General features: G+C 47.9%; 2 protein-coding genes across 2 annotated transcripts in view; one reads left to right on the top strand and one right to left on the bottom strand.

The window, feature by feature from the left end:
- Positions 1-955: 955 nt before the first annotated feature.
- LOC310771993 (angiopoietin-related protein 1-like) lies at positions 956-11475 on the bottom strand. The gene is made up of 5 exons (XM_083664474.1): positions 11336-11475; positions 7000-7848; positions 4852-5045; positions 3291-3561; positions 956-3068 (listed from the first exon to the last, which is right to left on the bottom strand). Exons 2-5 carry the CDS (start codon positions 7811-7813, stop codon positions 2881-2883), a joined length of 1467 nt encoding a protein of 488 aa, XP_083520600.1. The 5' UTR covers positions 7814-7848; positions 11336-11475; the 3' UTR covers positions 956-2880.
- Positions 11476-12469: 994 nt separating this feature from the next.
- The window catches only part of LOC310771994 (protein zyg-11 homolog), a gene marked incomplete at both ends in the record, with an annotated part of 10424 nt that continues 2824 nt past the window's right edge, over positions 12470-20069 (top strand). Inside the window, 5 exons of the mRNA XM_083664475.1 lie at positions 12470-12562; positions 15422-15587; positions 16516-17312; positions 17620-17760; positions 19490-19666. Coding sequence (XP_083520601.1) covers positions 12470-12562; positions 15422-15587; positions 16516-17312; positions 17620-17760; positions 19490-19666 — 1374 coding nt within the window. The remainder of the gene's footprint in view (positions 12563-15421; positions 15588-16515; positions 17313-17619; positions 17761-19489; positions 19667-20069) is intronic.

The following is a 20069-nucleotide window of genomic DNA, read 5'->3' as shown; positions in this document are numbered from 1 at the left end:
GCAAAAGAGACGTTTTTGGGAGTCATCTGTTTCTGCCTTAGCGGTTTAATTTTAACATGGTATTGTCACTTTTTATTAGGGAGTTTTTCACATGTCCATAATTACTTTATAAGTGTTTAAAGTGTCCAAATGGGGCTGACCGCTATCCTTGTGCTGTTTTCTTGCTTTGAAGATGTTTGGGTGTGATGGCCATTGCGGTCAATAAGAGAAAACGTGCAATGAGAGTATTTTCAGGGACGGGACCAAAAGGACGTTTGGCTTTTCATGTGTGCTGGGGATGCAGGGCTGTTTTTGAGAGCAGACCGACTCCTTCAGCATCCCCCCACCTGCCCCCTCTCCTCTGGGATGGTTAGCCCGCCTGCCCCCTCTGGGATGGTTAGCCCACCCCTGCGCCCTCTCCTCCTCTGGGATGGTTAGCCCCCCCTGCCCCCTCTCCTCCTCTGGGATGGTTAGCCCCCCCCCTGTCCTCCTCCTCTGGGATGGTTAGCCCCCCCATGCCCCCTATCCTCCTCTGGGACGGTTAGCCCCCCCTGCCCCCTCTGGGATGGTTAGCCCCCCTGCCCCCTCTGGGATGATTTGCACCCCTGCCCCCTCTCCTCCTCTGGGAGGATTTGCATCCCTGCCCCCTCTCCTCCTCTGGGATGATTTCGCTTCGCCCCTGGGATGGAGCCTTCCCTTCCTACCGGTGATTACAGACTACAGGGAGCTGTGACTTTTTCAATGAAAGATACCGTATTTATAAAAAAAAAACAGTTCAAGCACTTTTGTGTGGAAAGAATGTAAATTTCTCTGTATTTAAAAGGAAGAGGGAGGAAAAAAATAACGCTGGAAATTTGGACCAGTTCCATCCCAGTTCGTCCCCTCCCCTCTCCTCTCTTTTCCTTTCCCCTCTCCCTCTTTCTCTCCATCCTGTCTGGCTTTCAGCAATGTGTTTCTCGTTGTCTGTCCCAAATGCCTATAACTCTCAACCCGCTTGGTCGGCATATTTTTCATGCTCCAAAACCACTCAAAACAAAACGTAATTCCATCTTTTTTTCCCCTCAACAATGCTTGTTTTCCCCAAGACTCATTGAAATTTAATCATCAGCAAAATGAGAAAAACATATAACAGCAATTTCCATACCTTATCAGCCGCGCAAGCAGCACACTTTGAGAATGATTGTCATAAATACAGAGAAGACGACCTCTCACTCTCTCTCTTTTCCATAGGATCGTTTACTATTTCCTCAGGACGCCTGGTCCGTTTCGACTGTTATGATAGCTAATTGTACACATAAATTATCCAACATTTCTGGCAATCTGCATTAGGAAAAAGTAGTTCCAAAAAAATACGGTAAAATAGGTCATTGGAAATAAGGAGAAGACATAAAACCGGCACTGTTTTTGCACAATCAAATGAACAGTCTTGTACATAAAACATGTAGATCACCTTCATTTCTCCAACTCATTAAGTGGTTGGTGTGATAATTTTAGCTCTTATTAGTGAGTGGTAATACGATAGGCCTACAGTCATATACATACTCATACATACCAGGCTGCATAATCTCTTTTCCAGCTCCTAGCAACTATAGCACAGCCCGAAGAGCGTGTGTGAGTGTTTCCCCCAGATGTTTTTCTTGGCGAGGTAGAAAGACCCGCATTTAGACCCGGTGACACTAAAGCTTATGAATGAAATCAATACCAGTGGAATTCTTCCAGGAGGTGGCACCTCCTCTACATGGGTTGGGTTTCTCTTTCTGCTAATGAGGAAAACACTGCTGCTTCTTAATCAGGCCAGATAGCTTACATTATGTTGCTGTGCAACACATCTGAAAACCTCTGGTAAGCCGCACAGGCAGTTATTCTTAAAGGAGAAGTTCACCGAAAAACAACGCTTGATTTATTTTGCACATGATCTCTCACTCACGCATATCCGAAAACTGTAGTTCAAGTTCAAGTCAACTTTATCGTCCCTGAGGGGAAATTGATCGTGCAGCCAGGTGAAAACAGAGAACACAAAGAAACATAGGCACACAGACTCAGTTTCAAAAATAATCTAAAATACACGAATACTTCAAGTGGCAAACAGAAACAGCGTGTGTGCGGCCAGCACTAAAACCATCATTCGCCCCCCAGTAGCCTAGTTACATGGGAAACTCATCGGCTGAGTCCTCAGGGGCATTTAACACTTTGATGGCCTGGAAAGATAAATGCATTTTTCAGCCTGTTAGACTTGGCCTTTGGTATCTCTGTCCAGAGGGAAGGAGCTCCAGTTCACCATACAGAGGGTGAAAGGGACATTTTAAGATAGCTCGAGACTTAGAAATTGCCCTCTTGGAAAATAAACAGTTTGACAGTTATTGAGGGTTGATTTGAGTTAAAGCTGTTGCCAGTGATGTCATTCATGCACAAATGACATCATCACTGGCATCAACTCTAACTCAAATAAACTCTCAATAACTGTCAAACTAAATGAATGGCTGCAAAACTGTTGACCGTTTTTGGATATGTGTGAGATCATGTGCAAAAGAAATCGGCATTGTTCTTCGGTGAAGTTCTCCTCTAATTCCCACTGACTATCATAGATATTCACACATGGTGGTTAAAGGAGCGACTTCATATGGCTTTTAAATAGTCTTTTAAACATCTCCTAACTCTGTCTACCTCTTCATCTAGTATGATATAAAGAACATAATGTCCATACAGAGTCCATGTCTGCTACAGGAGGCCGTTCCAATCGCTGGGTTGGTCATCTCCGTAGACTTACAGTATGTCCACCTTAGTCCTGGGATCACTGAGCCCTCTATTCAGCCAATTACTAATTGACATATACTGTAATTACAATTGGGAGTGAGGTCCAAGTATGCCCTCTCCTCCACCAGCCTGGCTCACAGCATCTCCTCAGTCGATGGGCCTGATCATTATGCGGACGGTCTTCATGGAGTAGAAGCCTCCGCCGTAGTCGGCCCAGAAGATCCCGTCCTGGAACTTGCTGCGGTAGACCCCTCCGCTGTACCACACACCGTTCAGGTTGGCCTGCCCACAGCCGTTGTACCACCAGCCTCCTTTGTGGAAGTGGGCACAGTTGCCTGTGTTGGGGGGGGGTAGAAGAATGTGTGATGTCAACTCTGTGAAGTACCCCAAGTACTACTACAGTATGGCTTTCATACAAGAAATGATTTCACGCAACCGCAGATGAATAATTGTGGTCTTCAGACAACACAAAACAGAGACGTTTTTCAAAACTCGGGAAAACAGACACACAAAAGAGGCCACAACACTGGCACAGGAGCACCACCAGCATCATCTACCTGAGAAGGCGTCCTTGTCGCGGTCCAGGGTCGTGAACTGTTTGCCGTTGTGGCTGCTGAACGAGTCGCCGGCGTTGCCCTGGTAGGTGCCCAGCCTCAGGCGGTAGCCCTCGCTCTCTGGCTCCAGGTGGAAGCTGCTGTACTGAGCGTACACCTTCTTGCCCATCCAGTCCTCCATCTCCACCAGCAGCTTGTAGTCGCCCTGCCTCCCCATTTTGTAGATGCCTTGCAGACCGAGCCAGTACTCCCCGTCTATGTTGCCGAAGCCACTCTGAGTCGGAAGAGATTACAAGGGAGGTTTACAGGAAGATTACAGGAAGTCCTGTGAGTTGTTTGTTGTGTGGTATTCTGCGGAGTTTAGAAACACCAGAGTTGTTTAGGAACTTAAAACCTCCTAATTGGAAGAAGGGGCCATGGGATTGTATCAGTGTAACTGTGAATTGCCTTTTTTGATGACCACGGTAGTTAAGACAAATTACAAAGCCGATGTTGAAAGAGAGACGCAATAAGCGCTGTGGCAAGGAAACGCCGCTCGCTCTTCGAAATTCCTCAGACAGACGTGGTGCAGAAATTTATGCTGGAAAATGAGAATCAATCTTCAGGCTGAGGCTCCGCTGGTTCATCATCTCAAACCCCTACAGATCTCTTGGATCCCCGGCTAAACGGCGATACTGGCCCGCCGCGCGAAGAACCGCGGCCAATATCTACGTCTGGCCGCGTGCCCCCAGAACACTTCACGTCGTAGGGAAGGTTGTGGTTTGTGATTGTGGGATTAACTGGTCGAGCCAGAAGATGATGAACGATGTAGGGTTTCAGTCGGGGGGCCTCCTCTCTGGTGCTGTGTGTGTGTGTGCGTGTGTCTGTGTGTGTGTGTGTGTGTGTGTGCGTGCATGTGTGTGCGTGTGTGTGCGTGTGTGTGTGTGCGTGTGTGTGTGTGTGTACACATGTGGTGGCTTTGTGGGAGAGCGCAGAGGCAAATCAATGTTGAAGAGAGAGCAATTTAGCTCGCCGTTAAACATGCACAAGCCTGGCCAGGCTGCATGGAACACTGAATCACCGAGGCTGCCAATGCTGATACTCTCCATCTTGTCCTCACAGAGAGAAAAAAAAGCTTGATGAGCGAGCGGGCCTATATGGTATCCTGGAGCGAGCCAACCAGTCAACTACCCCGGCAATCCATCCAGGAAAGCAGCAGAGTAGTAGCGGTTTTGGAGAGAAATGCCTGCAGATTGAGCTGTGGAACATACCTTCCTTACTGGCCCATCTAACGTTTCATAATGGGAATCTCAAAACCAAATGGCCTCGGACGAAATGACGCTGCTGACAGGGCGTTATATTTGACAGTAAGTGAGAGGGTTCTGGAGGGTTCTGACCCGAAGAAATATGCCCCGGGACCCCAGATGATTCCTCTGGAAAGGTCATGTGATGACACCGATGTTGTGTCTGGACGAGCCACACGTTCGTTCTACACGTCGTTCAGAGAGGAGAGGAGAGGAGAGGAGAGGAGGGGGAGAAATGAGATGGGACGGGGAGCGAGCGGTGGAAGTGTTATCGTCCTCACCTTGTAGCTATCCCAGTTCCTGAAGAAGTTCACCGATCCGTCTCGCCTGCTCTGGATGACGGTCCAGCCCCCGTTGTCCATGCCCTGTTCGCACCACACCTGCATGGGCCGCTCCGCTTCGTCCGGTTTGATCAGGTACATGCCGCTGGTAACGTGGCCGGCCTCCTGAGCATCGAGACAGTCTCGGTACGGACCTGCAAGGAAAGCATGGTCAGAGAGAGAGAGACGGGCAGTAAGACAGATGTGAAGATAAATACATCAGACCCGGGGAAAAGACGTTTGTAAATACTTTTGTTTTAGCTTATTTTGGTGTCAGAGGAGTGACGATAATAAACCTTGCGAGGCAGCTGGATTCATGTGAGATCATGAGATCACGATCATGTGACAAATCCATCTGGTCACGCTCCAATCTATTGGTTTGAATCTGAACCACCAGTGGTTTGCACCAATCAGCATCCTATGAGGCAGCTACGGGCGGGCTTTGATGCGACGCCAGCGAGAGCGAGCCCGTGATAGACGTGATGGACGGATGGTTCATCCAATCACCTGCCAGGTATTTTTTGAAAGTGCCCGTCCTTTGAAACGGTTTCCCGAACGACTCGTTCCCAGATGGTTATGTGAAAACAAGCCATCTGGCAGCGTCAGGTTGTGAAGATGGCATCATGGCATAGAAACAGAGAGGCAGGCAGGGAAATCAAACAAGCAGACACTAATAAAACCACACTGCAGCAGGTCTACAAAGCACACTTGTTTACTGTGTGTCCTCCCAGTAACACCAGAGGAGCAAAGGCAATAATTACGTCAATTCATTAAGGAATGATTTGTGTCTATATTTAAACCGTAGAATTTAAACACACAAGCCAAATTAGACATCTCATTCGCCCGCTGTTTAAAATGCTGTATGTCTGCCTTCTTTTAAAGTCATCATTATTCAAAGATTTTGAATTACAAGCAGATGTGCGGCAGCGGGTTTATTTAGTGGGGGAATAATCCCCACTCGACTTAGAAATAGTCCACCCACCTTTGGGTTATGAGGTAAAGCAGAGTGGCTCTACGTTGTGGTTTGCAGGAACATATCATGCCAGCCTGGGTTTTGTCTGTGTCTCACATGCAATGGAAAAGTCTCGCAAAGGATTCTTTTTCATACACAGCTGCACTGAAATCCTACACACTTTATTATTCTTGGGCAGGGACAATCTAAATGTGTCAGGAATTTCAGCTGATGAGTAAAATCGCACTGGCTACTTCTTTTTCTTTTTAGCCTTCCTTTGCTTTACGTCCCCCCACCTTCAGTGAGACATTACAGCATTTTTATTTCCATCGTGGTCTGTGTTGTTTCTGGTGAGCGGGGCACCTGGTTCCAGCTGAATATGCAAATCTTTAACCTTTGAGAGTGAGGCCATAGGCCCACCTGCAGCCTCACTCACAAGTCAGGGGTTGTTTTGTTAGAGAACGGGCAGCCTGACTCATGACTGGTTTAAGTTCTACCACACCTGTTTTGGATTATGAGTGGATGGATGATGAATGGGTGAGCAAATGAATGAATGAATGAATAAATACATAAATAAATACATAAATAAATATAATATATATATATATATATATATATATATATATTATATATATACAGTATATTATATATATACAGTATATTATATATATACAGTATATTATATATATATATATATACAGTATATTATATATATACAGTGTATATATATATATATATATATATATATATATATACATATATCATTAGTCTATTGCAGACAGCCCCTCACTTTTAGCTTCTGGGTGGTGCTGATGGACAGCTCCTTTTATTGTTAAAATAAACAGGTGCTCTGAGAACACATTATTTTGCCTCAGTACTGTGGGCCGGATGTGGGCTGAGATATTCAAGTGGGCCTTGACTTGGAAAAGGTTGGGAACCGCTGCTTTAGACAGCAGAATTGTAGCCCAGTCCAAATTTATCACCCAACCTTCATACTCATACTCAGCTAATAGGCACGCACGCATGCACTCACTCACTCACTCACTCACTCACTCACTCACTCACTCACTCACTCACTCACTCACTCAATCACTCACCCACTCACTCACTCACTCACTCACTCACTCACTCACTCACCGGCTGCTGCCCTCTCTCACCTTCAGTGCTGAAGTTTCCTGGAAGAGGTTTCTGGACTTCCAGGGTAGTGCTGCCTGTGGGTGACGGCCCGGAGCGAGAGCCCCTCTCGCGGGCAAACGCGCGGGTGTTGTCCCTCTGGATCTCATTGGTGAAAGGTGGCACCTTGACAGGAATGTTCTCGGGCACCACCTGCACCAGCGGGGGCCCCAAGGGCGGCTGCTCGTGCCTGCGGCCGTTCCCGTACACCTGCATACAGCGCTCCTCCAGGGCTCCGATTAGCACCGACTGGTTGTTCACCACCGCGGACATCGCCGCGTACCGGGTCTCCAGCTCCCGGTACCGGGACGCCAGGCGCAGCGACTCGGCGGTGGCGTTGAGGATGCGCGTCTCCAGCTGTGCCAGCTCCAGGGAGTTGTCCCTCTTGCGGATGATCTCGTGCAGCAGCTGCATGTAGAGCTGCGTCACCCTGGAGTTCATATTCCTGCTCTCCTTCCGCAGGAGCTTCATCTCGTTCACCATGTTGCCGTCCACGTCCACCACCAGCTTCAGCGTCTCCATCTCCCGCCGCTGCTTGGACAGCAGGTCGCGCACCGAGGCCACGTCCAGCCGCGTCACGCGGTCCTTGTCGGTGGAGTAGCCCCGGGCGGCGCAGATGGGACCTGTGATCTTCTGCTCGGGGACCAGGAAGGTGTAGGAGCACTTCTTAGAGTCGCCATTGTTGGCCGGAGCCCTTCGTACCCGGGAGAGGATGGGGTGGTCCTTGGCGAGGCCCTCTCCGCTACTCCAGAGGGTCAGACCAAACAGGACAAATAGGCTCCACACTCCAGCTTCCATTCTTCCTCTCTTCACCACCAAAGCGAGCTAAAGATCTACAATAAAGACAGAGGAGAATTGGGCCATTATACAGTACCTTACTTGGTCCAACTATGAGGTTATCATTTTTCTTTTTTGCTATAATAAGTCACTCTGCACATTTTGTTCAGTTTCCTTTTAGACACATCACTGGTAGTCTGCACTTGAATACAGATGTTTTCTTTTCTCTTCTAATCCAATAGAGTCCAATGTAACCATGAGACCTGCAAAGCTTAAACACTCAAAGAGCAAGTGCTGAAATGACAGAGGAGAGCTGGTGTTCATCTGGACTCAACACAAGGGTCCAGCTTCATTATGGAGCAGATGATGGTTCGAATGAGAAGTGAAAACGAGCAGACTATGGCAGGCAGGAGCAGGCATGACCCTCACACATCAGTATGCAGGCCTTTTGGCGAGCTGTGTCTCATGGTTCCTCTATGGCTCAGTGCCGCCCCCGGCTCAAATCTGTTATCACGACTCATATTCTCGGTGCATTCCCTCATGGATTGTCTCTTGTTATGGGCCACACCGCGTCTGGATCAGGTGTCCGGGCGTGTGCACATGCCAGGATCTGCTTTTCATATTAGTGTAGAATCCCCCCGCAGCTTCCTCAAATCTCTCCTGCCGTCTTTCAGCAAAGCCACATTGGTCTGCGTGGAGAACTGACGTCACAAAGCATCACGTCTCTCAAAAGATGGAACGGACAATGAAAACAGTTTGTAGAAAATGGAATTTACATTTGGCCACCGCCTCAGACAAAACTGAATCTGCTCCTCTAATGGCATAAACATCCCCTGTCGGTCTGTGATAGTTTCACGAGGAGAAGGATTAGGTTATTATCAATCTTTTTTTTCAGGATTTCTCTCCCATTTTCTCCCCAATTGTACTTGGCCAATTCCCCCTGCTGTCCCGGTCGTTGCTCCATTATACCCTCTGCCGATCTGGGTGTAGAGTTGTAGACTAGCACATGCTTCCTCCAATACATTATGCAGTCGCCAGCCGCTTCTTTTCACCTGACAGCGAGGAGTTCCACTGGTAGGACGTAGTGCGTGGGACGAGCACACTACCCCCCCCCCCCCCCCTTCCCGAACAGGCGCCCGACCGACCAGAGGAGGCGCTAGTGTAGCGACCAGAACTCATACCCCACCAGCTTCCGAACCCTCAGACACGGCCAATTGTGTCTGTAGGAGCGTCTGACCAGGCCAGAAGTACCGCTGCCGGGAACTGAACCCATGTCTCCGCGGAGGACGATATCAATCTTGAGCGCAATGGCAGAAGTCAGCAGCAGGTTATCACTGGCCTTCACCGACTCATTTTAACTTAAATGGTAAATGGGATATATCTGAATTTGGTAAATGAAATAGTCTGATGTGTGTGAGAAGCTGCAGGAGAAGCAGGAGTCCCTGGTTTCCCTGGTCTATTTTTGGAAGGGAAGCTTGTGTTTTGATCTTATTGCTTTTGACAGCACAACGAATGGAACAGAGGCGGGTGACGTACAAAAATGCACGCTAAGTGAAAGATCCCTCCTTCCACATTCAATAGCTGGGCTTGGCATTGGAAGTGGAGCTAATGGCGGGCCAACCAACGACTGATTCTGGCACTCGGGCCCAGGCAGTCCCGACCAGAAGGCAGTCTGTGGAGGATATGACCAAGGAGGTTAAATAACCTTCATCCAACACTTTTGACAGCCGCACAATATGACCCACTTCACATCGATGGTCATCAAACAAATCCTCTGAGGACTTTAACAGATGCCAAGGAAGAAGAAGAAGAAGGACGAGATGAGTGCAAGACAGAGACAGCAGGGGCTTTGAATCATCTCTGCGGTCTCTTCTTGATGTTTGCTTGCACCGAGGAGTCCCGACCACAGTTAATGGGACAGATCCCAGAGCATTACCTAAGTCCAAACTGCTGCTGTAGCACAATCGTGGCCTTTTATCATTGTCAAAAGGGGAAAAACACGCTCGCCTCAAAGAAAACAGATGATATCAAGTTTTTGTGTTTTCATAAAGCACAATGAGTTATTGACAGAAAAGGCGCCCGAGCCAACATTAACTTTCCTTTAATACTTCATTTGGCTTAGAGACGTTCTGGAGCGCACGATTTCTAAAACTCCTCCAAACGACCGGCTCGGCTTTTTTAGACGCAACATATGGGAACAAAATGTTGTGGGAGCAGCAAAGCTGCAGCATGTTTTGCTTCTTAACATTATAAAGAGCGAGTTGCTGACAGTCGAGGAAAAAGGGGATTCTCAAGAAGTCAGACCATGTGTCACAGCTCAACAACACCTTGGCATTATTATTACCCAGAGAGCACTAGTTTTCCCTTTCTCTCCTTAATCACAGCTCATCACCCGCCAGAACTCGGCCTCGGCGATTGATTGGCTGGCCTGCGTGGCTCCACTTCCACACAATATGAATCTCACAGGCAGCACCCCCCCCCCCCCCCCCCCCCTCCTCCTCCTCCCACCAGTGACATTGTTTACACAGAGCTCTCAGTGTGTGTCTCCGCCAATCCCATTCCCTTATTACCGCTGGGACGCGGTCTGTCGTTAACACCCTACTGGTCTTCATCAAGTCGGCCGCAGGAGACTTTTTTTTGACAACTTATTAAAAGGGTATTTTCACCCCCTCTCTCCCTGCTCAGAGCCGGGCCTGACCAGACACAGCCACCTAATTCATATTAATGCACACGTTTGCAACCGACCAGACAGCAAACTTTGTGGTGGCTGGCTTCCCCCTCAGCCGCCGGGAGGAACATGAGGACACTTCCAATCAGCCCCGCTGGCTATAAGTGCCACCACTGAGGTCTGCTATTATTAGAGAGATCCTCAATTAAAATATTTCATTTGGAATTAAAGACCTCTTCCCTGGGAAATGCTGGGTAACTGCATTTTGTGTTCACAATGTTATTTCAACATATAAAACCAGATGGGAATTCAGGATGTCTCCTCCAGTATCCAGTCAAACTGCTGCTCTGGGCCAGTAGCAGACCACCAGAACAATGCCAATTAGCCCACAAGCTCTATTCTGATGGAACCACTGATTAGATCTGTGTACTGAATGGAGGAAATGATCCAACATCTTTGCACATGCTGCAGATGACCAAGCAGTTTACAGTAGAAATACACATGCAGTGGAACAAAAACATGAGGGAAAGGATGGATGTTAACAGATACATTGATGACATTGTATTGCTGAAATAAGACAGTGATTCCACAATTATACAGAAATGATTAAAGTCTACAATTTCCCTGAAAAATCTGAAATGGACATTCCAACTTGAATGTAGTAAATAATTAAGGCTTCAGAAAAAATTCCCCAACTTTGCATTTGAGCTTTATTTTGCCAGACAGCTCAATGAATTCCAACGAGTTATTTAGAGTGATGATGATGATCATGAAAAATGTTAACACTTCAGCAGTTGGAATACCTTCCCAGAAAGAATAACAATAGAAATGTCATATCAGTCACTACACAGTAACAGAAGTGTAACAAGTCTTACCTGTGTCAGTGGGTCAGTACAGTCAGAGGTCCAGCTTGCTCTCTCAGTTGTGTTTCCTCCTGCTCTCCATTCTCCTGGCCTCACTCTCGCTCTCCCTCCTCTGCCTTTGGTCTCATTGAGAATGCAGGCCTGCATGCAGCTATGGCACAAGCAAACACGCTCCGCTAAGAGAATAGTAGAGAGGGTGGTCCTCCATACACAGTGGGCAAACAAGGGGGGGGGGTGGAGGGGTGGATGGGTTGGTTGGGGGAGGCTGATGGTGGGATTTTCAGCGAGGTTTGAGGAGAGCTGGCCCCGCCTCCCTCCTCTGATGTCATGTGTACAGTTCAGGCAGCTGGGGCTCCTCCTAATATAAGGTTGCAATGCAAACAAAAAAGTAGTTGAGAAATGAGGTGATACAATGTGATTGGCCTGGAGTCGGCGAGTGTGTGGCGATGACACTGACACTTAGATCACACACACTACACACACGCACGCGCACGCGTACGCGCACGCGCACGCACACACACACACACACACACACAATACACACAGACACACACACCCACACCCACACCCACACACACACACACACACACACACACACACACACACACACACACAATACACACAATTTCAGCTGTCAGGGTTTAAATCACATAAGGTCTTGCTGGGCTTAGTTTGTCTCCCATGCAAACTAAGGCCATCTGTCCCTCACTCAGCCTTGTAGATACAGTATAAGCGTTCCATCAATCTGAGAAGAAGTTGATGACACACACTTAAACTCTCTCTCTCCCTCTCTCTCTCACACACACACACACACACACACTCATTCATGCAACCACGGTGAACCATTTCTCTCTCTCTCTCTCTTTCTCTCTCTCTCTCACTCCCTCTCTCACTCCCCCGGCCGTCACCAAGCTGTTTTGGATCAGCCCTAATCTAATGACGGAGTGATCCAGTAGCTTCATAACGATAATAATAGGAAGTCTGTTCTGGAGGGGAGCGCTTCCCCTGGGTTTTGTTCCACCAGGATATGTGCGTGTGTGTGGGTGTCTCTTGTGGCCGTCCAACAGCTATTGGCAGCTGTGTTTATTTGCTTATGAGGACAACATGCAGAGGTCTTTGCAGGCAACGAGACGGCCTCTCGGCTAAATGTTTTGGATTATAGAGGAAGTTGTCGGCTTTGATGCTTTGGGGATTCTCTGCTGGGAAGTGGGAGGACAGAATCGCTTCGAGGCATGGACAGTCAGAGATGTGCGTGTATGCCAGTGAGAGAGAGAGAGAGAGAGAGAGAGAGAGAGAGAGAGAGAGAGAGAGAGTGTGTGTGTGTGTGTGTGTGTGTGTGTGTGTGTGTGTGTGTGTGTGTGTGTGTGCGTGCGTGTGTACGCGTGCATTTACTGTAAGTGTGTTTGTGTCCGAAATATGTGTGTGCATGCGTGCGTGTGTGTGTGAGAGAGACACACAGTGTGTGTGTGAGTGAGTGAGTGAGTGAGTGAGTGAGTGAGTGTGCGTGCGTGTGTGCGTGCGTGTATGAGAGAGAGAGACAATGTGTGAGTGAGTCTCCATGGTGGTCGTCTGTATATACAGTAGTAAAGGTCGTCCTATCTAAATAAATGATATATAGGAGAACATGTGTTGGGAGGAGGAGGAGGTTCCTGAAAGAAGCGGAGAAAAGACATTACATGCCAAATCCATGCCTGGAAATGAATTTTCTGTAACCGCAATACATTTTCAAAAAGTCCCACTCTGGTCTTATTGTGTTCCAGCTCTTGAGGGAAAATGAGTGGAGGCTGTAGGGAATTATGACAAATTAAATTGTTTTATGGCCCTATTACATATTCTTTGTAGTTTTTTATGGAAGCAACAGATGAATCGAGCTGTATAACCGAGTTCCATCTGGATTTATTTCATGTTTCATATTGAATAAAGGGTGATAACAAAAAGAAGACTGATAGGGATAGTGACAGACTTTATACTATATATCTATATTAGATTTAGAGATGGATTGTTCACCATTAAACATTCACTTCTCACTATAAATAAACTCTAAACTATAAAAGACTTTTCAACTTTTATTACAGTAATCTGTAAGGGGTTCAAAAACTTACTGCAGGCCAGAGACTGAGCCAGTCTCCAGCTCTCTCTGTGAGCGCCTCCTTGTGGCTAAACGAGTTACCTACCCTCCTCTTCCTTTCCTTAACACCCCACCAAAAAATAATGCTGATTTGTTTTTGCACTTAATCTCACATATCCGAACAACTGTAAACAGTTTTGCAGGCATTAATTTAGTTTGACAGTTATTGAGAGTTGATTTGAGTTCAGTTGTGGACCAGTGATGTCACTCATGCACAAATGACATCACTGGTTGGATATATGTGAGATTAAGTGCAGTTCCCCTTTAAGTTATATTGCAGTGTAGAATTAAGGGTGATTGGGACAGTTTTTGAATTTCCACCTTGTGTATTAAAGCTTTGTTGCCATAAAAAGAAATAGCCCAACACATGAAACATTTCTGTAATACTGAGCATGTTACCTGTCCATTTCAGGAGGAAAGAAGGTTATATCATATTCCAAAAAACAACCTAATTCCATAAATAGAAACATATAAACACATTTTTACTGATTTTGTTACAGTATATGCCTACATCATATTCATGTTTCCATCAAAGGTTTGTGCAATATAGCTGATAGCTTTGACAATTTTATGACCTTATGATGAAAACTAGCTAAAGCTTATGTCATTTTCCTCACCTCATGTGTTGCATGTTGCAGAGTCAACTTCCTGTTTGATACTCGCCCCGCCCACCTACGTGATGTCACACGAATGAGGCCACCTCTGCAGTTTTGATTACGTGGTTTCACAGCTAGGGCTCAGCAAAAAAAAGTTTTTATTTTCGCTCAGGCGAGAAAATAAAGAACAAACCAACAAGCTGTCATAAGAGCAACCCTGCAGTTGCTGACGTCAGAGGAACTGGCCAATAGGAGGCGACCTTGCTGTGACAGTTCTTCACAATCGACGAGCAGCATGCAGCAGCAGCAACATGTAACCGTCAGAGCTGAAGAATACTTTAATAGAACTTTATGAATCACTTAATGAAGTGGAGTATGGTCCATAATAATACTGTCGCTTGGTTGAAAATGTTCCCGAGAGTCTAATTATCTCTATTTCGAGCCTTCTTGTGTTTTTTCTTCCTTCTTTTGATTGTTTACTTTCCTAAACATGGTGAGTGACACACACGTTCCTCCCACCCCTTCTAAAAGTCGCCTTGCCTGTGTTATTTTCGTGCTCTCGTCCCGTCTGCCAAGACAAATGTTCATAGCCACAGAATAGCTTTTGCTGAAGGGCCTTGCTTTTGTCCACTTTGCCCTACAGAGATCAGTTGGATTAGATTAGGTGATTTAAACGGGCTTTACGTGTGCGCATTGCCTCATCTGTTGCGGATAAAATTAGACTAAACTGCAGCGTTGACAGATCCTATGTCAGTGTGGCTCTGTTTTGCCTTGGGGAGGAGCCAAGAGAAATAACGGTTTAGTTATTCGGGGGTTTCTAATGTCTTTAATGAAGTTGCTGCACACACTCTCTGGGGGAATCATCTAACTAGTCAAATGTGAGTCTCATATTCAGCCTTCAAAGATTGTACCCAGAGGGAAATTCAGCCAATTAGTAATGCAGTTCCACTTGTTTCAGCAGTTTTCTAGAAATAGTGTCACTATTTTTGAAACCAGTCAGAAACAGGCAGCACCCTGTCACTGCACTGCACTACCATCAAGTCAATTACACTTTATTCTAAAAAAATATGTTGAAACCAGTTGATTTGCATTGGAAACAAGAGAAATCCTCAACTCCCCTTTGGCAGATTTTATTCACATATTTTAAGGAAATTAAGATTTTAGGACTTTAAAATAGACTAAATAACTTTTTTGCAGTGCACACTCTATGAATGTAGACAGGTAGGGTATCGAACCTATTACATAGTCTTTAGGTAATTAAAGATTTCCATGCCTAATTAAATCCATTGCACTTCCTTACACCTACACTATTTTACATAGTAATCCGGTAGCTGTTAGCATGATGACGTCTGCCTGCCTGTTGGTGTGTTTCAGGATGCCTCCGGCCCCCCGGCCCTGTGTGACCTGTGCCTGGCTCAGGTGTGCCGCAGCCTGGACGCTCTGTGCAGCCGGCGAGCAGACGGCTCCCTGCGCCTTACCCACGCCCCGCTCCTCCCGCAGGAGATGGCCGACCAGCTACTGCACAAGATGGCAGCTGGGGGTAAGCCAGGAGGAGCACGCATCAGACTGCAAATGCTGAGGTTCCACTGTGGCTACCATGTAGCAGTGCCACGGTCCTTCTGTGTCAAGTTGGAGGAAGGCACAGAGTCAAAGTCAAACCATGTTACAGTCTGCCTTGATCCCAGTGATGTAGTGGTGTATGAAAAGAAGGGGGTTAACTATTACCAGTCAGTCCAGTCAGTGATCATCTTAAAGGAAAGTTCACCCAAAAATGAAACTTCAGTCATGATCTACTCACCCCATGCTGATGGAAGTTTTTTACTCCACAAAACAACATTAATGGAGTTTCACAGCAAAACACCATTGCAGAATTCTCCTAAACAATTGAGGTGGCTGGGGTCCAACTTTACAACATAAAAAAACAACAGGGAGAGAGGAAAAGAAAAAGAAATGCCTCCATACTGCTCACCTGATGTAATCGAAGTCTCCACAAGCCCTGAGATGCCAAGTGGACTTGAAAATACATCATTTACACCGTATTTTTAACCAACATCTTCACTCTAGCCATGTGCTCCAAAAACATGGGTGGTGGATACTGTAGCCTGCTATAGTGAAGATTTTTATTCTGTTGTTGTTGTTATTGTTGTTACAACTACTCACCAACTACTCATCAACTACTCACCCCCCATCGGCATGGGGGTGAGTAGATAATGACTGAATGTTCATTTTTGGGTGAACTCATACTTTAAGGCAAACAACAAAACAAGAAACAATTATATGCTCAGAAAAGCATTAATCCATCATAAACCCATCATGATATCACTTAGATCAGTTTACTACCTACTGTAGTATGCTGGGTACTATTTTGTCAAGCTGAAAAGGTAGATAAAGTCTATGCTGCATACGGTAGCTAAACTGAGGTTATAAGCTGCTCGTTCTACAACATCCCTCTGTTTTCTTCCTGTAAGGTCGACTGAACGACAGAACCGTGGGGATTTTCCGAAACAGCAAAGAGCTCCGCCTGCGCCGAGCCTCCATCCGCTGCTGTCCGGTGTCCGCGGAGGCTTTCCGCCTGGCCCTCTGCCCTCACCGGCTCCAGGAGCTGGACGCCTCCTGGGCCCCCGGGGGCCTCACCGGCGCCCACATCGTCTCGGGCCTGGCCTCCAACCCGGAGTGCAGATCCACCCTGCAGAGGCTATCTGTGGCCGGGCTGCATCTGGACTGGGAGTCTCTCGGGGCGGACGTAGGCTTCAGTTCCCTACAGGGCCTGAGGACGCTCAACCTGGCTGACACGGACCTGAGCGACGCCGTCCTGGAGGACATCTGCTCTCTCCCTCAGCTGGAGAGCCTGGACATCTCCCGCAGCGCCGTCTCGGACCTCACGGCGCTCCTGGAGTGCAGGAGCACCCTGAGGTCTCTGATCGCACACAGGCTGCGGCAGCTGGATATGTCGCCCGCCAGGCTGCTCTTTGTCGTCAGCCAGCTTCGCTCTCTCAGGCATCTGGACTTTTCGGACGACCACTTGGCAGAGATGTCCGTGGACGATGGCAACGGGAAGGAGGGCGATGAGATAGTGCGGCAGCTCCTGGAAGGGAGTCCCGAGCTCCTCCCTGCCCTGGTTTCTCTCGACGTGTCGGGGCGTAAGAGGATCACAGAGGGGGCGGTCAGTGCGTTTGTGGAGGCCAGGAGCGGGCTGGTCTTCCTGGGCCTGGTGGCCACTGGAGTTAGCTCCTGTGATGTCTTCTCTACGCGGAAAAACTTACAAGTAACCAAGGCTGTGTTTCATTCCAGTAACTTCATTTCTGAGAATCTGTGGCATTATTTCTGAGGATCTAGCCCTGGCATCGAGCATAATAGAGTTTCACTCATATGTATTTCATTCCAACAATACACAATAAGATATGTGCTTCCTGTTCTGATGTAATTAGAGATGTGAAGATATCAGAGAATGTTATGGTTATACAGTAGACAGAAGCTTCTCTGTTGCATATGCTTCATATATTGTCGTTGTTGCACTGTGTATCGTACTGTACTTCCTGTCTCTCATCTCTTGCTCTGCTGTGCATGTCCAGGTGACTGGAGAGGCTACTGAGAGCCAGCTGTGTGAGGCCTTGAGAAGGTACCATGAGAGGGAGTGCTTCATACGAGAGGCTCTTGTCCATCTGTACAATCTGACGATGGACATAGACAAACCCCGACCAGATATCCTCAAGGTACCACAGTCCCATCCGCTCTGCTCTGCTCTCCTCACAAGGGACAGCTGGGTCATTATTATTAACACGTTCACTGCCAACGACGTGTAAACACGTTTTCAGAATCCAGCTGTTGACTGCCAGCGACGTGTAAACACGTCGTTGGCATCGATTTTTTTTTTTTGACGGTGGGTTGTGCATCTAACCCTTTTACATCTCTTATATAAGTATTGGACGTGTACAACGTGTACAACCCATTCCACCGACCCACTAAGTGGCGACAAGGAAGTAGGAAGGCAAGCAAAAAGCAGTGTGATCCATTTCCATTCTCATGAAAATGGATTGGCGGAGGCGCTTTCGTTGTCGCGCTGATTGCTGGCGGTGCGGGATTGCAAACTTGCATGGTGGATTGCGGATGGAGCACACTTTGAGGCACGCAGCGTAAATATGACCAGAGTCGCAGGGGCTTCATCGGAGCTCTCGGCCAGGGCTCCGGGAGGCGGGCGAGTCCAGCCGGGCTTCCTCGGGGAGCGGCCACGCAGACAGGCACAGCCAGGCACAGCGGCAGCGGGGCAGTCAGACTGGTGACAAGCTTGTGGTGCAGCAGGCGATTTTGCCTTGCAAAATAGCACCAAATTGGAAACAGCCATAAAAGGCTTTTAGAATGGGATTTTCAACCCATTCTTTTTTGTTTCTTTTTCGCTCTAATTTAGAGTAATTTAATTTCTATTCAGAAATTTATTTGAGAGGTCGAGAGTATGAGAAAGTGCATTTGCACAGGTAGGAAAGTGCTTGTGACACGGCGCTGCAGCCAAGAAGAACGCCCACGGAGGGAGGAGTTGAGCAGAGGGGAGTTTCCTGCTGTTATGGAGGAAATTACTGTTCAAAACTATTGTTTAGGTCTTACTGATGCCAAAAATGAATGGTTAAAGTGACTGTTCTATCGAATTTCACAAAAAGCCGTTTATCTCTGAATATTTTTTCTGACGCTAAAACCATGCTGTATTCAATTGCTAATGCTTACATAACTACTAACTCTACAAACTAACTCTTTTAGACAGAGAAAGTACACATTCTATTAGTACTTTTGAGATATTGTATGTTCACAAACTCCAAGCAGAAAAGAATCTTCGGCTCTTGTAAAATGAGCCAGAATCCTCAAAAAACGGCTTGGCAGAAGCTACCTACAGCAAAAAAAAACGGCTGGCAGTCAATGTGTTAAACACACCGATTCTGGGTTTCTGAGTGGCAGGTGTGTCTGGGTGGCAGGTGTGTCTGGGTGGCAGGTGTGTCTGGGTGGAAGCTGTGTCTGGGTGGCAGCTGTGTCTGGGCGGCAGGTGTGTCCGGGTGGCAGGTGTGTCTGGGTGGCAGCTGTGTCTGGGTGGCAGGTGTGTCTGGGTGGCAGCTGTGTCTGGGTGGCAGCTGTGTCTGGGTGGCAGGTGTAGAGGTAAAAGCACTCACCTGCCACCGCGGAGCGCCTGATGGGGGAGAGGGAACTGGGGGGAAGTTGTGATCCTCCCACGCGCTACACCCTGCCGGTGAAACTCCTCGCTGTCAGGTGAAAAGAAGCGGCTGTATCAGAGGAAGCATGGTGCTCTTCTGCGGCTCTCCCCAGAGGGGGTGGAGCAATGACCGGGACAGCAGGGGGAATTGGCCAAGTACAACTGGGGAGAAGATGGGAGAAAAATCTGTGGGGAAAAAGATTCTGATGCGTCTCCTATTTTGATTCAGACCTCCTGTTTTCCCGTAGCTGGTGTTGGGCGCGATGCAGAGGCACCACGCCTCGCTGCACGTGCAGCTGGTGGCCACGGCGTGCGTGTTCAACCTGACCACTCAGGACCTGGCAGAGGCCATGCCCGTCCCCCTGATCAGCTTCACTGTCACCCAGCTACTGCACGCCATGCAGACCTTCCCCACCCACCAGCAGGTAAGCTGCTGCATGCTATGCAGACCTTCCCCAGCCACCAGCAGGTAAGGAACCATGCAGACCTTCCCCAGCCACCAGCAGGTAAGGAGACACGCCATGCAGACCTTCCACAGTCACCAGCAGGTAAGGAGCCATGCAGACCTTCCACAGCCACCAGCAGGTAAGGAGCCATGCAGACCTTCCACAGCCACCAGCAGGTAAGGAGCCATGCAGACCTTCCCCAGCCCCCAGCAGGTAAGGAACCATGCAGACCTTCCCCAGCCCCCAGCAGGTAAGGAACCATGCAGACCTTCCCCAGCCCCCAGCAGGTAAGGATCCATGCAGACCTTCCACAGCCACCAGCAGGTAAGGAGCCATGCAGACCTTCCCCAGCCACCAGCAGGTAAGGATCCATGCAGACCTT

Source organism: Poromitra crassiceps, assembly GCF_964638095.1.
Source record: "Poromitra crassiceps genome assembly, contig: HAP1_SCAFFOLD_1682, whole genome shotgun sequence".
NCBI lineage: Eukaryota > Metazoa > Chordata > Actinopteri > Beryciformes > Melamphaidae > Poromitra > Poromitra crassiceps.
This window is presented reverse-complemented; position numbering and strand designations above follow the sequence as displayed.

Bases quoted from the DNA above. Each gene is read 5' to 3' on its own strand.
- LOC310771993 (XM_083664474.1), bottom strand. From the start codon at position 7,813: ATGGAAGCTGGAGTGTGGAGCCTATTTGTCCTGTTTGGTCTGACCCTC. The intron at 5,046-6,999 runs GTGAGAGAGGGC...CTTTCCTTGCAG, and splicing joins AGGAAACTTCAGCACTGAAG to GTCCGTACCGAGACTGTCTC. The intron at 3,562-4,851 runs GTGAGGACGATA...CTTCCGACTCAG, and splicing joins GGAACTGGGATAGCTACAAG to AGTGGCTTCGGCAACATAGA.